Here is an 18400-nt window from a genome sequence, read left to right on the forward strand (position 1 = left end):
GGGAAGCAAGTAGCAACTGGCATTGATCGCTTCTGCTGTTGGGTACGCAGGAGCAACTTCACCAAAGTGCTGGCCAGCTTGCACCAAGCTGCAGTTCTGTCTTTGGTGAGAGGTGACAGGGCCAAGTGGGGTCTTGGTAGTGAGGTTGGGACACAGCAAGACCCAAGTTCCAAGAGAATCCTTGGCTCTCGCCCTCAATGCCAGTTTCTATGGTAACTGCCGGCCTGCACAGGCACATGGATGTCCCTCGTCTGACCTTCCCTTGCATAGGAATTGGAAAAGAAAGTAAAAAACAAGGAATTCTAGAAGCATAGCGTAGCACTATGTCTGCACTGAATTCATGAGAACATTAACAACTTGACCTAGAGCTGGGAGATCTGTTTGGGGCTCAGTGCAAAGGCCCCTGGCTCCACCCTCAGGACCAGAAAAAAAAAAAAAAAGGGAAGAGAAGAGAATACAGGAAGGACAGGGAGAGAGGCAGAAGAGTGGATGGAAAGGAAAGAGGCCTGGGAGCCAGGCTCCCAGTCTATGGAAATGCTGATTTATGTCCACCACAACCACACCCTGCTGTCCCCCAGGGGCATCTGGGAGGGTCCACTGCAGCCCGCCACCTGGAAATGGTAACAGTCCGGCCCTCTGTGATGAAACAGGCACTCAGTCCCCGCTGAGGGAGCAGGCTGAGAGGCTGTGCCTACTGAGGAGGCAGCTGGTGAGAGCGCTCAAAGAAACCTCAGGCCTCTCTCTGCCTGACGAGGTGGGTCAGGGACCCTGCAAAACCTTCCTGTCTGGGAATGACCCATGTGATAGGCACAGCTTTGGTTCCGAAGACGGATTTCTGGATGAGGAGCAAGCCAGGTCTCCTGATATAGAGGTCTGCTGCGGGAGACAGCGCCACTGCGTGTGCTGCAGGGATCTTGGGCTCCCTCTCCAGCTAGACCTACACTGGGCCCCATCTCAGGCTGGGCACCATCTTGGAATGGCTGCCTAGAAACTTGGATGCCAGAGGTCATGTGCCTTTGAGAATGGCCATTGAGATACTGGATACCACATTGAGTGAATGCACAGACCTCCGGTGACACTCTGAAATGACCATTCTGAACTTAGGTATCATCTTGGAATGATGGTGAGCTTTCAGTTAACATCCTGGAATTGCTTCTTACCCCTTGAGCAAGTTTGAGATGGCTTCCTAGAACTCAGTAGCCAGGATGGCTGCTTGCTTCTTGAACACTGTCTTGAAATGGTTTTCAAGAACTTGGACTCCATTTTGGAATGGCTGTCCAGACCTAAGGGGTCATTTTGGATGGTCATCTAGAACCTGGGCACCATCTTGGTGTGCACCACCATTGCCAGGCCTGGGACCATCGTGAAATGGCCCCTAAACCCTACAATGTCATCTTGGAATGATGGCAAGAATTTCCAGGTCATCTTAGAATGGCTACCCTGCTCTCCAGCACCACAATGAAGTGGGTGCCATCTTGAAATGGCTGCCATTTTAAAACAGTAACTCAGAACTTGGGAGCCATATCTGAAGCTGCCATCTATAACCAGGGTACCATCATGGAGTGGTGCATAGCATATGACCTTGCTGAGGGCAGGGCATCCTAGGAGCCTTGGGAGGACAGAGACACACAGAAGTAGGCCACCAGGTATATGTGAGGACCTTGGGGGCACCGCTGGGATGGGGCTCTCATGCACACTTGCTTTCTGATTGTCTTTTCGGGGGCATCCCAAAGAGACAACATGGGGGGGTTGTGAGGAGGGTGGTGAGATGTCTCCAGAGGCAAGAGTACCAGAAGCAGCACAGCAAGAGGCCTCCACCTTGCTGTGGGAGGAGTGGAAGGTGGCTCTGGGCCCTTCCTTCCTTCCTTAATGGTGATGGCATGCACAAAGCCAGCTGCAGCTCCACTGGGCATACCCCCGCCCCCGCTGGCCCACAGCTCTCATTCCCATCTCGAAACTCCAGAATATGACCCACATCTGACAGTGGGACTCAGACGGGGGGGGGGGGGGGGGGACTTGCATGGAGACTTACGTGAAGGCAAAGGCCACCAGGGCCCCACTGACCACTATGAAGTCCAGAATGTTCCACAGATCACGAAAGTAGGCCCCCTGATGTAAGACGAGGCCCAGGTCGATCATCTAGGGGGAGAGGACAGTTTGCTCAGAGCCTCAACCCTTCCCTAGGATAACACCCCCCTGGGAAGGAGGGACTGACAGGCCTCATGTCCGGATGACAGGTGGCTCTTCTGAGGAAACAGAGCCCCGCGTGCCAGCTCTCAGCCTAAGTCTCAGAGTGTGCTTCGAGTGAGCCTCCACAGGAGACCATGCATCAGCAAGCCTTGTAGACTCTGTATTTGCAGCCTCCCAAGACTGTGGCCACCTCTTACTTCCTCTGTGATCGGTGGTTCCTGCCCTCCTCACGGCCTGCTTGGCCTCTGACATTCCCCCTTCTGCCACCTGACCCTGCAGAGTCCCTCTTCTGCCCAGAGCTCTCCACAGCTCTTACTTCTTATGGTGTGTACACCAAAGTCCTCCCAGTCACCGTCAGGCCTTACCTCTCTGCCCATACCTGCCTCCCCCTCCTCCCTCCCTCTCTCCACCACACTGCCTGGTGAACGCCCCTCACACACTGAGCCTCTTTCCTCTGGAAGGTCTGTGGAAGCCCCCAGACTAGTTCTTACCTTGATCACCATCTCAAAGGTAAACACGCCCGTAAAAACATAGTCAAAATAGCGCAGCACCTGCAGGGCAAACAAAGGCCGGGTTGCGGTAACCCCACCAGCAGCCCTGGGATGTGGGGACACTCTGAAAACTCCCCAGAAGCAGGGCTTCCACCCAGGAGCCACTCCCAGGCTGGACCAAAGATGTGTAGGTTGTGAATAAAAGTGTCCAGGAGATGGCAGCAAATCCTGCCGACTTGCCCTGCTGAGGGCCGGTCACCAGGAGTACCTGGTTCATGTCCTCCAAGCCACTTGTGGACTAAGAGGGCCTTGGAGGAGTCCATTCCACGGTGGGGTGACTGTCCTTGGGTTGGTGGGGTTGACTGGCCAGTGTTCACACCCTGGGCTTTCCTGTTTCCAGGAGCATCTTCTAAACTCTGGGGCCACCTGGCCATCTGGCTCTCTTTCACTTTAAAGGTACCCCTCAGTCTGGGATGATGGACCCTTTCCTTCCTTCCCTCGCTGTCCTGTAAAAACGGCCTTTGTCCCTGCCTCTAGCTTCTGGAGTCACCCAGGACACCGTGTGTGTGTGTGTGTGTGTGTGTGTGTGTGTGTGTGTGTGTGTGTGTGTGGTGGGGTGGTGGGGTAGAGGGTAGGGTGAGGGGGTGAGAGGTGAGAGGTGGGAGGTGGGGGTGGTGGTGGTGGTTGAGTCGGAGCTACAGGTTCAAGGGCTGGTAATTACTGAACATGACCAGCAGAGGGTGGTTATGACACCCGAGTCAGTCTGCTTCCAACCCTCCATGGCTCCTGCTCCCTTAGGAAAAGAGATCTGCAGGCCAAATGAGTGACTGCAGGTGTGGCTCAGAGGTAGTCTGTCTGGTCTGTTGTTTCAGTGGGGAGCAGAGGCAGGACTCACGTTGTTGCGGGGCGCATTGGGCTGCACAGGGTCCTCAGCGGCCAGCGCTATGCTGCTCATGGCAATGACCATGAGGATGCACATCTCGAAGTAGCGCAGGTTCAGGATGTAATGGCACAGCCGGCGAAGGCTGCGGGCAGAGCAGGGAGCCGCTCAGACCCAGGCTCGGGGCCCTTCCTCTCCCCTCCAGTCCCACAGGCCAATCCCACTGCCCCACCCTAACCGTCTGCCATCGACTCCCGATGCGGCACTGGGTCCCACAGTCCAGTGCAGCTGGAAGACCCCAGCCACCTGAGACAGTCATGCTGCCTGTGGAGGAGTTCCTACCCTCCAAACAACTGGAATACTTGGCTTCCCAAGCTGGTGGGATCACTACTAACGATTCTGCAGGACACAGGGAGACCTCATTTATTTATCCTTTTAATTACATTATTTATTTGTGTGTGGGGACGGTGACTGTGCCAAGGCTTGCCTGTGCAGAAAGAGGACAATTTGTGGGAGTCGATTCTGTGGGTTCTGGGAACTGAACTTGGGTTGGTAGGCTTGGCAACATGTCCCTTTACCCACTGAGCCACCTCAAGGCTGGGTTTTCCACGTGTGAAATATTCTAGCGTCTAAAAAAAGAAACCAAGTGTGGCGGCCCTGTCTGTCATCAAGCACAGGGAGGCTGTGCCGGGGAAGCACTAAGAATTCAAGACAATCTGGACCCTGGATGGGTTCAAGGCCAGTGTGGTCACAGAGTAAGATCTGGTCTGAAAACAAAATACATACACAAAACACACAACAAAGCATACACACCAGCAAATCACACACATCAACAAATCACACCCCCCAAAACAAGACACACACACTCAACAAAACAAAAGACAAGGGCCAGTGAGATGTAAGGGTGCTCAGCTAACCTGGTGCCCAGTGTCCAATCCCTGGACCCACATGGAGATGGAGAACAGTGATTCCAGAGTCTCCTGACCTCCACACAGGAGCCATGGCGAACACACACACACACACACACACACACACACACACACACACACACACACACAATCAGTGATAAAAACAAAACCAAATCCCGTCACTTCCACCACCAATAGAAAAACATCTGGGGCCGGGGCTTAGCTGGCGCACTGCTTGCCCAGCACTTGCAAAGCCTGGTTCATCCCCAGGACCAATCAAACAAACAAGTGAAACCTGGAGCCATTAGAAGCAGCCTGTTCTGGCTCAAGCTTCACCTGATTTCACTGTTCCAATGCTAAGAGGCTATTCTGAATTTTTTTTAAATTTATAAAGCACTTAGAGCAGTACTTGGCATTAAGTGCCACTTAAACATTTGTTTAGTAAAGGATAAAAATTGAACTTTAGGAAAAAGCTGATGCGCCCACATCTTTGTGGTGCAATGGTTAGACACACAGTTCAGATGCATGGCTGCCACATAGGTTGTGCAGGTTGTGTACTGCACAAGGCAGCCATTTCTAAAGGACACCTTTCCCAGCATGGCACAGGTTTGAGTATGTATGGCAGTGGTTTTCCATCTCATGGCAGGAAGGGGTATTTTCCAGGAAGGTATAGTATGACAAGTTTTTATCTTCTATGAGTGAAGTAAGTGGTTCTAGTTTCCTGCTCCTGAGGGCTTCTGCGGACTCCCACTGTCTGCCCCGCCCCACTCTGGGGAGCCTGGTCTGCTCCCGTACTCACGGGTTAGTGGTGGAGAGGATGAACATGGAGCTGTACGGTGGCATGGGTTTGGGGCCGTCCTCCCCGGGGTCTGCCTCCTCTTCCTCCTTCTTCTCCTCCTCCTTCTTTGGCAGTGGGTCTGGGTTGGCGTTTTTGTTTACTGTTGGGACAAAAATAAACATGGATTTATCCATGATTTCCCACAAAGCTCTGGGCTCCTGGTCATCCCTGGAGCTGACATTAAGCATACGACATTTGAGAAAGATCTTCCTGTGTGCCAGGCATCACTCAACCCTAGGAGCTTGGTGCCCATGATCTCTCTGACAGATAAGGGGATCCAGGCACAGAGAAGTGAAGTGGCTGGTCTAAGGTCGCACAGCTGTGAAGCTGCAGAGCTGTTGTTGGACTGGGCAACCTAGCCCAAGAATGCCAGCTCCCTCACACTCTGTGGGGTAATGGCGACTCTGTTCCCTATGATTTTTTTGATGTGACTAGGATCTGCATGGGGCAGCTGCCCACACAGTAGAAAACTGCTTCACAGAGTGGAAAACTCTTGTGAGAGCACCCAGTCCTGACTGTGGCACCTCTCTGCCGGGCAGGCTCTCCAGTCCTGTGTGGTTGTCTGTGGATAGGCTGAGCCTCCCTGGGGGTTTGCTTTCTTCATCTGAAAACTAGTAAAATTAGTTTATTATCAAGACCCACCACAGTGAAGTCAGGTGTAATGACACATGCCGGTAATTCTGCCACCAAAGAGGAAGAGAGACAGGAGGGTCACTTCTGAAAGCTAAAGGCCAGCCTGGGCTACATAGTGAGATGCTATCTCAAAACACAACAACCCCAAGCCAAAAACTGACTCACTCTTCACAGGAATCTATGCCCTGTTGTCTTTAGGGGCCGAAGCCCCAGGTGACTAGGGAAATGCAGCCACACTAGTGTGTGAGACATCTGATTACCAAGATTGGGAGAAGAGCGTGTAAAACATTCTGAGGTGTGTGTGCAATGACAGCAGTTCACATAGACATAAACGTTCGGGATAAATAAAGACATCATCATTGTTAACAGAGATGGGGTCTAGGCTGGCCTTAAATTCGCTACGTAGCTAAGGGTGGCCTTGAACTTGTGAACTTCCAGCCTCCACTCACCACTACTGCAGGTTGTCTGTGGTGCTGGAGTGTGTGCTAGGCAAGCACTCTACCAGTTGGGCCAGGTCCCCAGCCCCTTCCTCCTTATTGTGCCACTGGACCATTTACAGTGATGCTTCCAGCTGTGCTGGGTATTTTGGGCAGCAGTGGGGTACCCAACCCTTCAAGCTGTCCCCGGGCCCCCAGTTTCCATTTGGGGACTCCTTTCTCCACTGTGGCAGTGTGGGCTCTGTGAAGGGAAGGCAGGGTGCAGAGTATGGCCACAAGCCAAGACCGCGGAGGGCTGCCTCCAGGGTCGAGTGGCTCTTCCTCCCACAGCTGTTAACATGAACTGTGAAGAAAATGGCCTGGCAACCCTGCAGCTCCTCACCTTGGACCACAGTGTGGTTGAGGGGCGGGCAGGCCGGGGGGATCTCCACCGCCATGTGCTCGGGTTTCCTGGCAGTCTTCGCTGAGTTGGGCTGGGTGCTGCTGGGGTTGGTGACGATAAGGCTGTTCTCGGGGGTCTTGGGGGGGCCGGGGTTGGACGGGTTGCCCGGGTTGTTGGGCGTCCTGCGGCTGGCAGCGTTCTGGGGGTTGGTGGCCAAGGTGGGACCAGGGTTGGTGCTGTTCCCGATCTTGGTGGGGCTTGGGGGAAGGCCACTGTGGCCCAGGCTGTCGTGGGGACTTGCAGGTTCCCCAGTGGCCAACTTGTTATTCTTCATGTTGTCAAGGTCCTCAGCCAGTGGCAGGTCCTGGCGGCCCAGGTCCTGCTGGATTGGCCTGGTGGTGGACAGGTTGGGACCAGACATGGGGACCCCGGAGCCCTGGTTCTCTCTAAGGAGAGGATCAAAGTGGAAGAGTGCAGTGGTTAGGATCAGCAGAGTGGCTGCCTAGACCTCTGCCCAGGGCCACAGCTCAGCACAGGACGGTCTGCCACACTACTCAGCTCACATGAGACCCTGAGTTTCATCCCCCCGCCCCCAGAAAAGAAAGAAAAAGTCACTTCACTGATTCCACACTTCACAGAGTGTCGCAGCTCCAGGCAGGTCATGCAGTTATGAATTCTTGTGATACAAGGGACCACACTTTGTGAACTCTTTGTAGTGCTGAGGAGGAGCCCAGGGCCTCACACATGCTGTGGTAGCCCTCTAATGCTGAGCCACACTCACGCCCCTCGATGGGAATTCAGCTCTACCCCTGACTCACACCCCTGGGACTACTGGGGAGTTTTTGCTGGCCCAGTGTGCACCACCTAATCATAAATTTCCAGCTAACTTTTTGTTTGTTTTTTGAGACGGGGTTTCTCTGTGTAATAGAACTCACTCTGTAGACCAGGCTGGCCTTGACCACAGAGATCCGCCTGCCTCTGTCTCTGTCTCCCAAGGCGTGCACCACCACTGCCCACCTTGTTTTTGTTTTTATGAGACAGGGTCCCACTATGTAGATCTAGCTGTCCTGGAACTCACTATGTAGACCAGGTTGACCTCTTAACTCACAGAAATCCACCTGCGTCTGCCTCCTGAGTGCTGGAATTAAAGGTGTGCACCACCACACCTGGCTCAATTTCCAGTTAATTTTAATCCTTAAGTCTCTTCAAGGAAGATTCAGAAGATACACAGAAGTTGGCCCCTGTCCCACAGTGTCCAGGACAGCAGCTGGCTGTACTAAGCTTGTCTCATGTAGGGTCCTACTGCCAGCTGCTGTGCACATCCCCCTTGGGGGATACTCTGCTGAGACCTAGGAGACTGTCCTAGACCATTTGAAGGAGATCATAAAATCAGCCCCCTTCACCGCACAGTTCCTGACCCCCTTCACCGCACACTTCCTGACCCCCTTCATCGCACACTTCCTGACCCCCTTCACCGCACATTTCCTGACCTCCCTTCACTGCACACTTCCTGACCTCCCTTCACCGCACACTTCCTGACCTCCCTTCACCGCACACTTCCTGACCTTCACTGCACACTTCCTGACCTTCACCGCACACTTCCTGACCTTCACCGCACACTTCCTGACCTCCCTTCACTGCACACTTCCTGACCCCCTTCACCGCACACTTCCTGACCTTCACCGCACACTCCCTGACCTTCACTGCACACTTCCTGACCTCCCTTCACTGCACACTTCCTGACCCCCCTTCAGTGCACACTTCCTGACCCCCCTTCACTGTACACATTCTGACACACTTTCTGACCTCCCCCCAAGACTTTATGCATTAACACAGTACCTGAGATGGATAACAAGATCATTTCCATTTAACAGAGCAGGAAGCTGAGGCAGAGAGGGGAAGACATTTGTCCCTCATGAACCAACCAGCTCAGACGGGGCTGAGCTGGAATCTGGTCCTATCTAGAAACCTTTAGCTCTAGTGCCACTCAGTGGAGAAAACAGGCAGTGAACAATTTGGGGTGCATGGAGTGGAGGTGTTGAGTGTGTGTTAAAGCATCAGGATTCTCTGCTACACAGGCAGAGAGAGCCAGGAAACCCAGGACTGCAGCAACCCTCTCCTTGCACCAATGGGGAGTGGGTTACCATGGTGACAGATGCAGCTGGAACTAGGCTGCAAACAGCTGATCCTGACCGGTTAGGAGATAAGTCCTAGGAGTGGCAGATGTTTGGTAGCTCACAGGTCTTTACCAGGAGTCCAGAGCTTGTGCCTCACTTTGGCCACCACGGGGTACTACCAGGCTCAGATGCCCCCACCCGCCATGGGAACCTGAGCCAGCAACCACTGAACGATGCAGTAGTGTGCTGGTGCATGTTTCAGAGGGGAAGAGAACGGTGAGTGTAGAAATGGGAGTAGGGGTAAACAACAGAAAAATGACACTGTCAATGAAACACACGGCCGGGACTGTGGAAGAGGCCAGAGGCTAAGTCAAGGGAAGGAAAGGGAAATGCAGCTCATGGGAAACAGAATCAAATGTTTGATTTCTTTTCTTCCCTGAGACAGGGTTTCTCTGCGTAGCCCTGGCTGTCCGGGAACTTGCTCTGTAGACCAGGCTGGCCTTGAACTTAGAGGTCCACCTGCCTCTGCCTCCCGTGTGCTGGGTGGGATTAAAGACGTGGGTCACTATGCCTGGCTGAGAATGGAAATGTCTTTTAAACAGTTTCACTATGTAGTCCAGGCTAGCTAGCTCCAAACTCATGGCAATCCTCTTGCCTCAGCCTCCCGGGTGCAGGTTTATAGGCATGCACTACCACACCCAGTTCTAAGGTTTTGATGTCTATCAGGAGAGAGCCTCAGTATTACTAATAATATGGTATGTGCACACTTCCTGAGTGCTCATATGATGCTAAAACACCTGATTGAGCCTTTTGATGTTTATCTGAGACAAGGTCTCTCTATGTATCCCTGGCTGGCCTGGAACTTCCTATGTAGACCTGACTGGTTTTGAACTCACAGAGAGTTGTACAGGCAGACCTGCCTCTGCCTCCTGAGTGCTGAGATTGTACCACCATGCCTGACGAGTTGATATAGTCTTACTATAATCCACATTTTCATACTACAGATTCTGTATCCGTGGACTGAACTGACTATAGACTGAAAAAATATCTAAAAACATTTATTTTTATGTATATCTGTTAGTGCCTACACGTATGTCTGTGCGCTACATGGGTGCCTGGTACCCCTGGAGACCATAAGAGGGCATCGGATTGCCTGGAAATGGAGTTACAGAAGGTTGTGAACCGCCATGTGAGGTGGTGGGACCGAACCTGAGTCTTCTGTGTAAGCAGAAAGTGCTCTTCAGTGTGAGCTCTCTCTCCAGACCCAAGACTGAAAATATTTTAAAAAACTGTGTTTGTCCTAAATATATAGACTTTCCCCTCATCTATTTCCTAAAGAATACAGAGTACATAGCTGGGTGGTGGTGGTGCATGCTGTTAATCCCAGCAGTCAGGAGGCAGAGGCAGGGACCAGCCACCCAGCTACACACACAGCAAACCACGGAGTATGAGTAAGATTTTCAGAAGTAAGAGAACGGGAAAAGCCCAAAAGGTAGATGGGATAATTTAAGGAAAGTTGGCTAGAAACTAAGCCAAGCTAAGGCTGGGCGTTCATAAGTAATAATAAGCCTCCATGTGTGATTTATTTGGGAGCTGGGTGGCGGGCCCCCCAAAGAGTAAAAAGCTCCAACAACACTGTTCTGGGGTAACCAACCACTTACTGGTTGAATTGGAGAGCTGCTCCACAGCAGAGAATTCATGCCTGCTACTGTGGACCTGATGAGTGCAGAGGTCAGAGGCTCCAGAGGGGAACCTACTGTTGTGATTTTGCTAAGTGACCACATTGTCAAATGCTTCTAAATATTTGTTTAAAAGAAATAGAGTCTAATAGCTGCCCAGAGAGTGCTTGTATTGCATCAGGTATTCTAAGTCACCTGGAGATGATCAGAAGTCCCCGGAAGATGAGCGTGGGTTCCATGCTGACACTACACTGTTCTATTGACAGAGTCCAAACGTGTGGATTTTGGTATCCCAGAGGGCCTCAGGCTGACCCTAAAGACATCCAAGGATGGCTACACTCAGAACTGCTACTAATTCCACCCATGCTGACACTTACTCAGTAGTTGCTGTTGGCTCAGCATCACTCAACACAGTTTATATGTCTCTTTTCATTTAAACCTGTACATTTTATTCTACTGTCCACCCCATTTGTAGATGAAGAAATTGGGGACCAGAATGTGCAGTGACATTCTGAAAGTCACACAGCCAGGTAGTGATGGGCAGGTGTATTCAGAGCCTGCATTTCAGCACCAGGTTCTGCTCATGATGTGACTGATATTCAACATGTAGGGACTTTCGAACACTCCTCCTGCAGGAGGGGTGTGGTTCAGCTGATGAGGTGCAGGGAGGGGTGTGGCTCAGCTGATGAGGTGCAGGGAGGGGTGTGGCTCAGCTGACGAAGGTGCTTGCCTAGCGTGAGCAAAGCCCTGGGTTCCATCCCCAGCACCAAATCAAATTTGATGTGGTGGTGCATGCCTGTAATCCCAGCACTTGGGAGGTAGAAGCAGGAGGACCAGGAGTTATAGGCTGGCCCTGGCTACACCATGAGTTCAAGGTCAGCCTGGGCCACATGAGGTTCTACCTCAGAGCAACAGAAAACCCTACTCCTGGAGCACTGGGGACAGCCCTTCTGTTCTCAGCTCTCTGCCTCCTTCAGTACAGCAGCAGCAGACACAGTACAAGGACAGTGCTCCCCCACACCCTCTGAAGGGACCCAGAGTCCTAGTAACCCATCTCTGGCCCTTGCCCCCCCCTCCCCACTGTCCTGTAAGTTAGCTGTCTTGACCCCAGGACCTTGGCATGTACTGTTCTTGCCTGAAACTCTCCACTTTTTCTCTAACTGCTCTTCTTATGGTCTGACCCATCTTGGTGACATTTCTCAGAGCATCTCTGCTACGGTTTTAATATGTTTGTCCCACCCACCCAAACTCATGGACTGGGAAACATAATCCCTAAATTTGTCTGATGATGGTATCTGGAAGAGATTTGGGAGGTAACTGGAGCTAGATAAGGTCTCAAGGACAGGGTCCCAGGATGGCGTTAGTGGCATTCTAAGAGGAAGGGACTGGAACACAGCTCTGGATCACCATGGGAGTCCCTTATCATGTCTGGATGCAGCAAGAAGCCCTCGGAGGGGCTGGCATTGCGCTCTGTGACTCTGCAGCCTCCAGAACAAGACGTTGGATAAACTCCCACTCTTTATAAATAAGTAACCTGACCTCAGGCATTTGGTTATAGCAAAGGAAACAGATGAAGCCATCTCTGCAGGCCCCCACTGCCTGCAGTTACTGGGTGGGAGTCACAGTCTGGGCTCAAATACAGCTGACCCTTCTCACACCTTCACTGAGCAGAGGCAAATACTCAGGAGACAAAACTCCAGGGGAAGAAGGAATCGGAATAACAGTGTTTAATGGAGAACCTGGAAACAGGGATATAATAACTAAGGGGTGTCGCGGGCACTAAGAGTGGGAAGCAGGAAGGCTAGTCAGTCTCCACGACCAGGACTGGACCTCCAGGAAGAGTCAGCTCTCCTCTTCCTCCTCACCCCAACCCCTCACTTCTCTCTCTCTCTCTGAGACAGGATTCCCCTGTGAATCCCAGGCTGGCCTGAACTTGTGACCCTTGTCTACCTGGCAGTGATTCTTGTCTACAAGAATCATTCAGTTGAGAACCCCACTCCTCAGCACGTGGTCCTGGGACCTGCACTGGCCTCCTCTTGTTAGGATCATGGAGTCTCGGGACTTCCTTGAAGCATAAGTCACAGTCTCTGTCACACAGGCTGGTAAGACACCTGACACCTCTGGACCCACACAGCAGCAGGAGAAAGCTGACTCTCGTAGGTTGTACAAATGCCCCTTTCCCACTGGCCTGGGTCAGATTTTGTACATCCTTCAAGAAACCAGTGTGATGCTCTCATAGCAATATGAAGGGGGATCAAGAAGATGTTGTTGTTGTTGTTATTATTATATCAAGAAGATGTTGTTGCTGTTATTATTTATTGAGGTAGGTTCTCATGTAGCCCAGGGTGGTCTCAACTCACTCTGTAGCCAAGGCTGGCCTTGAAGTCCTGACCCTCCTGTTCTACCTCCCAAGTACTGGGATCATAGGAGTGACACCATACTTGCTTAAGGGCAGTATTTTGTAACAGGACGTCTCTATCAACATGGAAGTCCTGGGCTCTCTACAGAGAGTCAATTCAGGGTCTTCCGTGAAATGTTACGAGGAAGGGTAAGAAAAAGCAGCTACCGGTGGGGTACTGTCCCGGAAGATGCCTCCCTTTATGTCTTAGAGATCAGAACCTCCCCCCCACAGTAAACAAAGGACTGGCCACATGACAGTTGTAGGTGCTGAGTCCTGAGTGTGCCACACGCACTAGTGCCCATGTGAGCCTTTGGCAGAGGTGACTTACTTAGTTCTAGCAACGTCAGTCATTTCTGGGGCGTCTGATCTACAGGTGAGAACACTGATGTCAGGAACACACCAGTACAAGAGTACGCAGCAAACCATGAAAAAGCTTTACGAATCTGGGGGAGACTGCGGGCTCTCCCTGGGGCCCGTGTCAGACGCACAATGCCATAGTCCGCTAGCCACTCTGGAAGCCAGACGGCAGGGCCCTAGACTTTTTGTATATAATGCTGAGATGGGATGTAGTTCAGTGGTTAGAGTCCCTGCCTAGAATCCTGCAGTAAAGGGCTGAGGGCGTGGCTCAGCAGTAGAGGGCCGGCCTAGAGTCTCCCTGTGAGGAGCTGGGGTGTCTAGAATTCCTCTGTGACAGGCTGGCTCTGCTGTGGAGTGCCAACCTAGAATGCCACAGTGAGGGGCGGAGCTCTGTTGTAGACTCTTGTATAGAATATGAGGCCCTGGGTCCATCCCAGCACTGAACTGCATCTGTTTCCCCATCTGCTAACCCGGGCTGTGGCCACTGGAAACATCCACCATACATCCCGTATGCTGGCCCTGGTGATTGTCACCCTGGCTACTGGGGAAACTCCTCGGCCCGGAGTGAGTTGAAGGGCCACCTGGACACCCAGATCCCTCCCGGTGCCCACTCACTTCCTGCGCCGGTGCCTGCGTTCTCTGTCGTCGTGGGCGGGCGGCCCATGTCGATGTCGCCGCCTGCGCTCCCCATCGTCGCCGTCGCCGTCTGCAGCGCGGGCCGGCCTGGCGGCATCGCGGGGACGCGGCCTGCGCTCCGGCCTGTCTTCGGGTTCGTCCCCGGGCCGGCGACGCGCACGGTGGCGGCGAGGCTCTCCGTCCGCCCCAGGCCGGTGCGCGTGGCGGCGGGGCGCGTCCCCGGCCTTGGCGCGCTCGGCGTCCGCGTCCCAGGGCGCGTGCTCGCGGGGCGGCGCGTGCTCGCGCTGCTGCGGCTCGCTCTCGCGGCCATACGGGCCTTCCCGGCCAGGCGCGCGCTCAGGGCTTCCGGCCCAGGCGCGCCGCGCGTCGGGGTCGCGCGCGCCCTCGCGGGGTCGCGCGGTCGTGCGCAGCGCGTCGGGCGCGCGGCTCTTGTTGGTATTGTTGTTGCGGTTCTCCTGCGGGTCCACCACGAGCGGCCGGTCCAGGTGCGTCTTGACGTCCGGCCGCAGCGGGCGCGCGTAGGGGGTGGGCCAGCGCTCAGCCGCGTCCCCATACAGCGCCTCGCGGCTGGCCAGCAGGTTCTGCTTGCGCATCTCGCTGGTGCGCTGCTCCCACACCGACTTGGCGGGCTTCTGGTTCTTCTGCTGCTCCTTCCTGCAAGGCACGAAGGGGGCTGCTTGCCGTGCTTGCCGTGAGGCCGTGTGCGAAGGTGGTCGGATAACGAGGGCTGCGATCCCCCCCCCCCCCCAACAACACCAATGGGTTCTTTCAACATTTATTACATTGATGTATGTATGTGGGTGCGCCCTGGCCACGGCAAGTATGTGAAGGTCAGAGGACAACTATCTGCAGTCGGTTCCCTTCTTCCACTGTGTAAGCTTCCAGGGACTGAATTCAAGTTCTCGGACCTTTACCTGCAGAGCCATCTTACTGGCCCTTTCTTTTGGATTTCGGAGTAGGTCAGTTTCTCACCTACGCTTCCCCACTGCTAGGAGGACAGGTGTGATTGGTGTGTTGATGGGCTCCTAGCCCCGTGGACTTATGGGGAGTGACAGAAACTTTAGGAGGCGAGGTATACTCGGAGGAAGTCAGGTTATTGAGAGCCTACCTCTGAAGGGCACACTGGGACCTTGGCACGAACCTTCCTTCTCTCTGCTTCTCCAGCACTGTGAGGTGAGCAGTTTGGCTCCATTATGAGCTTCCATTAAAATATCCTGCCACACCACAGGCTCCAGTTATCTCAACAAGAGAGCTCCTGCCTAGATCCTACCCGTGAGGGAGTGGGTGTGTGACTCAGTGGAGGAGGCCTGGCCTGCCTACCACGTGTGAGTCCCTGGGTTCCACCCCCAATGCCAGAATGAATGAATAAACAAACAAACAATTTAAATGGCAGCACATGGAGCCAATGCTTGATCCTTTTCTTCCAGGTTGTGGGCAGCTGGGGTGTGCAGGTACTGGGTGTGGGCAACCCTGGAGGAAAGCAGTTGGTTGGCCTGCCTTTTGGGTAGCACTGGCCCTATGGAAGACTGCCCTGCCAAAGCCACTTCCCTTGGCCAACAGCAGGGGTGTGGTTCTGAACCTCCCTTTAATGGAGACACTTTCACTGCCACCGCCTCTGATCCGCCAGCGAAATGTCCGCCCTACCTTTAGAGTATGACTTGAATCCAGCTGCACCAACCACCCTGCTCAGTCCTCATCTCTTGCTTGGCCAGGCCAGGTTCTTGAATCTGACCTTCAGCCCACATAACCATCCCCACCCCCACAGTCTGTTACCCCAAGAATAACCAGAGGGCACCTGTGAGCATCCTAGTCTGGTCTGGACACCCCACCGCTCCAGAACCCTCTCTGGCTCTCAATTAGGAGCCAGAACCCAAGTTTTCTCAGTGCTCCCCCACCCAGGCCTTGCCTACTCTGCTCCCCTCCGAACCCGTCTCCTTACCATTCTTTCCCAGCCACGCTAGTCTCTTTCCTATTCCCGAAACACCCCTGCCTCAGAGCCTTCCTCTCTCACTGGCTCTCTTTCCTTCAAGTTTTGTTTCCTTCCAGCTGAGGCCTTGCCTAACAAGTCTGTTTTCTGGAGACAGGATCTTACTATGCCTAGTCTGGACCCAGCTTTCCTTGGACTCGCACGGATCTGCCTGTCTGCCTCCAGAGTGAGGTAGGTGTGTGCCACCACACCTGGCTATGAAGTCACAACTCTTGGGGCTGCAGTGAAGCTCAGTGGCAGGGCACTGGCCTGGGGTGCACACACAGCGCACAGAACAGCAGCGTGACCCAGGTTCCTCACTCCCTGCCCCTTCCAGCTGCTTCCTGGAGGTCCCACAGTATGTAATTGACTTACTTGTCTCCTTTATTATTTATCTCCTGGACTTGAACAGCTACACAAAATCCTTCGCCCCTACATGGATGCTGCATTCCCAGCAATTACAACAGGACCAGGTACACAGTAGATGCTCACTAAATACTGAGTGAAAGTGGGTGAGAGGGCCAAGGCACCTCTCCCAGGCCCAGCAGTTAGGGGCCACCCTAGCCCTCCCCACATCCTTGCCTGAGTGGCGCCCGAGGCTTGGGGACACTTACACAGCTACAGACATGTTGGCCGCAGACAGGGGACTCACTTCTGCTACCTCCTTGGCTTTTTGTAGTGCCAGTTTCTGGTTGGCTGCCTCCTCCTCTTCTTGTTCATCCTAGAAAGCAAATGGGATTCCTGCTCACAAGAACAGGCCTGGGGGCCACTTCCCACCTTGCTGCCAGCCAGAGGCAAAAATCTGAAGTACTGAGAAACAAGTTTAGCCTGGACCTTAACCAGTTGGAACTAAGGTCCCCAGTCAGAGTGCAATGTACTGCCACCCCCTTGTCTACAGGCTGGCCTGGAACTTGAGATTGTCCTGGCCCAGCTCCCCAGTGCTGGAATAGCAGGCATGCGTGAGCATGCCTGGCTCCCCTACCTCCATTCCCCCAACTTCGTTTTTGGTGCTGGGGATGGACCCTGAGACCGTGTGCCCGTGCCGGCTAGAACAGAGCAGTCACTGCACCCCTAGTCCTGTGTCTGTGGGTGTTCTGTGTTTTTCAAGCTGTTTAAATGCTCAGAACCAACTCCCTTAAACATGGGGTAGCTCCAGAGGCAGAACCACAGCTTGTACCACAACTGTCAACAGCCCAGGGAAGGCAGCTGGGGTCTGTAAGATCTGTCTGCAGGAAGATGGGGCGGGGGAGAGTGGTGGGGGCTCTATGTGTCAGTCCATGGCCTAGATGGTTGGGGACTCAGAAGAACCATCAAAGGCCGGTGTGTTGGTGCACGCCTTTAATCCCAACACTTATGAGGCAGTGGCTGGTAGATCTCTATGAGTTCAAGGCTAGCCTGGTCTACAGAGTGAGTTCTAGAACATCCAGGGATATGAAGTGAGACCCTATCTCAAGGGGGGAAAAAAAAGAAAGAAAAATAATGGAAAGACACAGAGAAAACAAGGAAGAAACAGAAAAAGCAAACCCACCAATAAGAGGAGCCCTGGGGCGGGTTTGCAGGATGGCTGCCCCTACCTTCTGAATTCTTCTGGGGCCAGGAGTAACCTCCACCTTAAAATCTGTCAGTGACAAGGAGACGGGGTGTCCCCTCTCCTGGCACCGTGCCTAGCACAGTTTAGAACCAGGTCCTTGGAATGTCTACCTCAGCACCACCGAAAACGCAGGTTCTCAGGCCCCGGGTGGCACCTGCAGCCCAGGGCTGCCTCCCGGAATCTGCATTTTCAGCAAGCGCCTGGGAGGGTACGGAGCACACTCAGATTTAAGTATCTCATATATCTCATGTGCAGTGGAGAAAACCACAAGCTGCAGATTCAGCCAGCCTGGGTTCAAATCCCAGCCTTTCCACTTACTGCTGTGTGACCTTCAGCAAGTCTCTTAACTTCCCTGTTCCTTCTTCAACATCTCAAAGTCGAAGACTCCATGACTCACCCCACTGCACTTTTCTCCTCAGAACCATCTGATAAACTGGTTTTACAAATGTGTCTGATTTCTGGCCTGTCCCTACAGCCTGAATTCCTGCTCCAACAGGCCAGGGTCTTTGCTTCATTCACGGTTATGTCCTCGGCTTCTAGGCCAGGGCTGTGCTTCCTGTAGGTGCCCTATGTGTGGCTACTGGATGAGGGACGGTAGGTGCAAAGTGGGACTCAGTGTCTTCCCTTGCTGGAGGGTTACAGCTGTGTGAAACGTGTGTCCAGTGGACGAAGGGGAAGACTGGGGTCTGCAGGGGAATGGCCACCTTCCCTTTGGAGTAGCTGGCCTGTCTTCCCATGCCAGCCTCTTGGATGCGCTCACGGCTGGATCGGCCTATGGCGACACATGCCAGCCAGCTTCATGGTGGCTGAACTCTTGGCTTTGTGCCTGGGGTGGGAGACTTCCGCTTTTCCCTGCCGGAGGTGGGCCCGGGAAATCCTCCCTCCCTCCTACCA

The 18400-nt window shown here is 53.5% G+C and overlaps 1 protein-coding gene across 12 annotated transcripts in view; it reads right to left on the minus strand.

Moving 5' to 3' along the window:
• The window catches only part of Cacna1a (calcium voltage-gated channel subunit alpha1 A), a 230576-nt gene that overhangs the window by 74631 nt on the left and 137545 nt on the right, over positions 1-18400 (minus strand). For all 12 annotated transcript variants that reach the window (XM_052726797.1, XM_052726793.1, XM_052726790.1 and 9 more), the window contains exons 18-24: positions 16530-16636; positions 13929-14603; positions 6760-7205; positions 5269-5407; positions 3577-3706; positions 2682-2741; positions 2033-2139 (exon numbers count right to left, since the gene is read on the minus strand). In XM_052726797.1, the coding sequence (XP_052582757.1) occupies positions 2033-2139; positions 2682-2741; positions 3577-3706; positions 5269-5407; positions 6760-7205; positions 13929-14603; positions 16530-16636 (1664 nt within the window). The remainder of the gene's footprint in view (positions 1-2032; positions 2140-2681; positions 2742-3576; positions 3707-5268; positions 5408-6759; positions 7206-13928; positions 14604-16529; positions 16637-18400) is intronic.

The sequence above is a fragment of the Peromyscus californicus genome, unplaced genomic scaffold, assembly GCF_007827085.1.
Source record: "Peromyscus californicus insignis strain IS unplaced genomic scaffold, ASM782708v3 Scaffold_8__1_contigs__length_139910024, whole genome shotgun sequence".
NCBI lineage: Eukaryota > Metazoa > Chordata > Mammalia > Rodentia > Cricetidae > Peromyscus > Peromyscus californicus.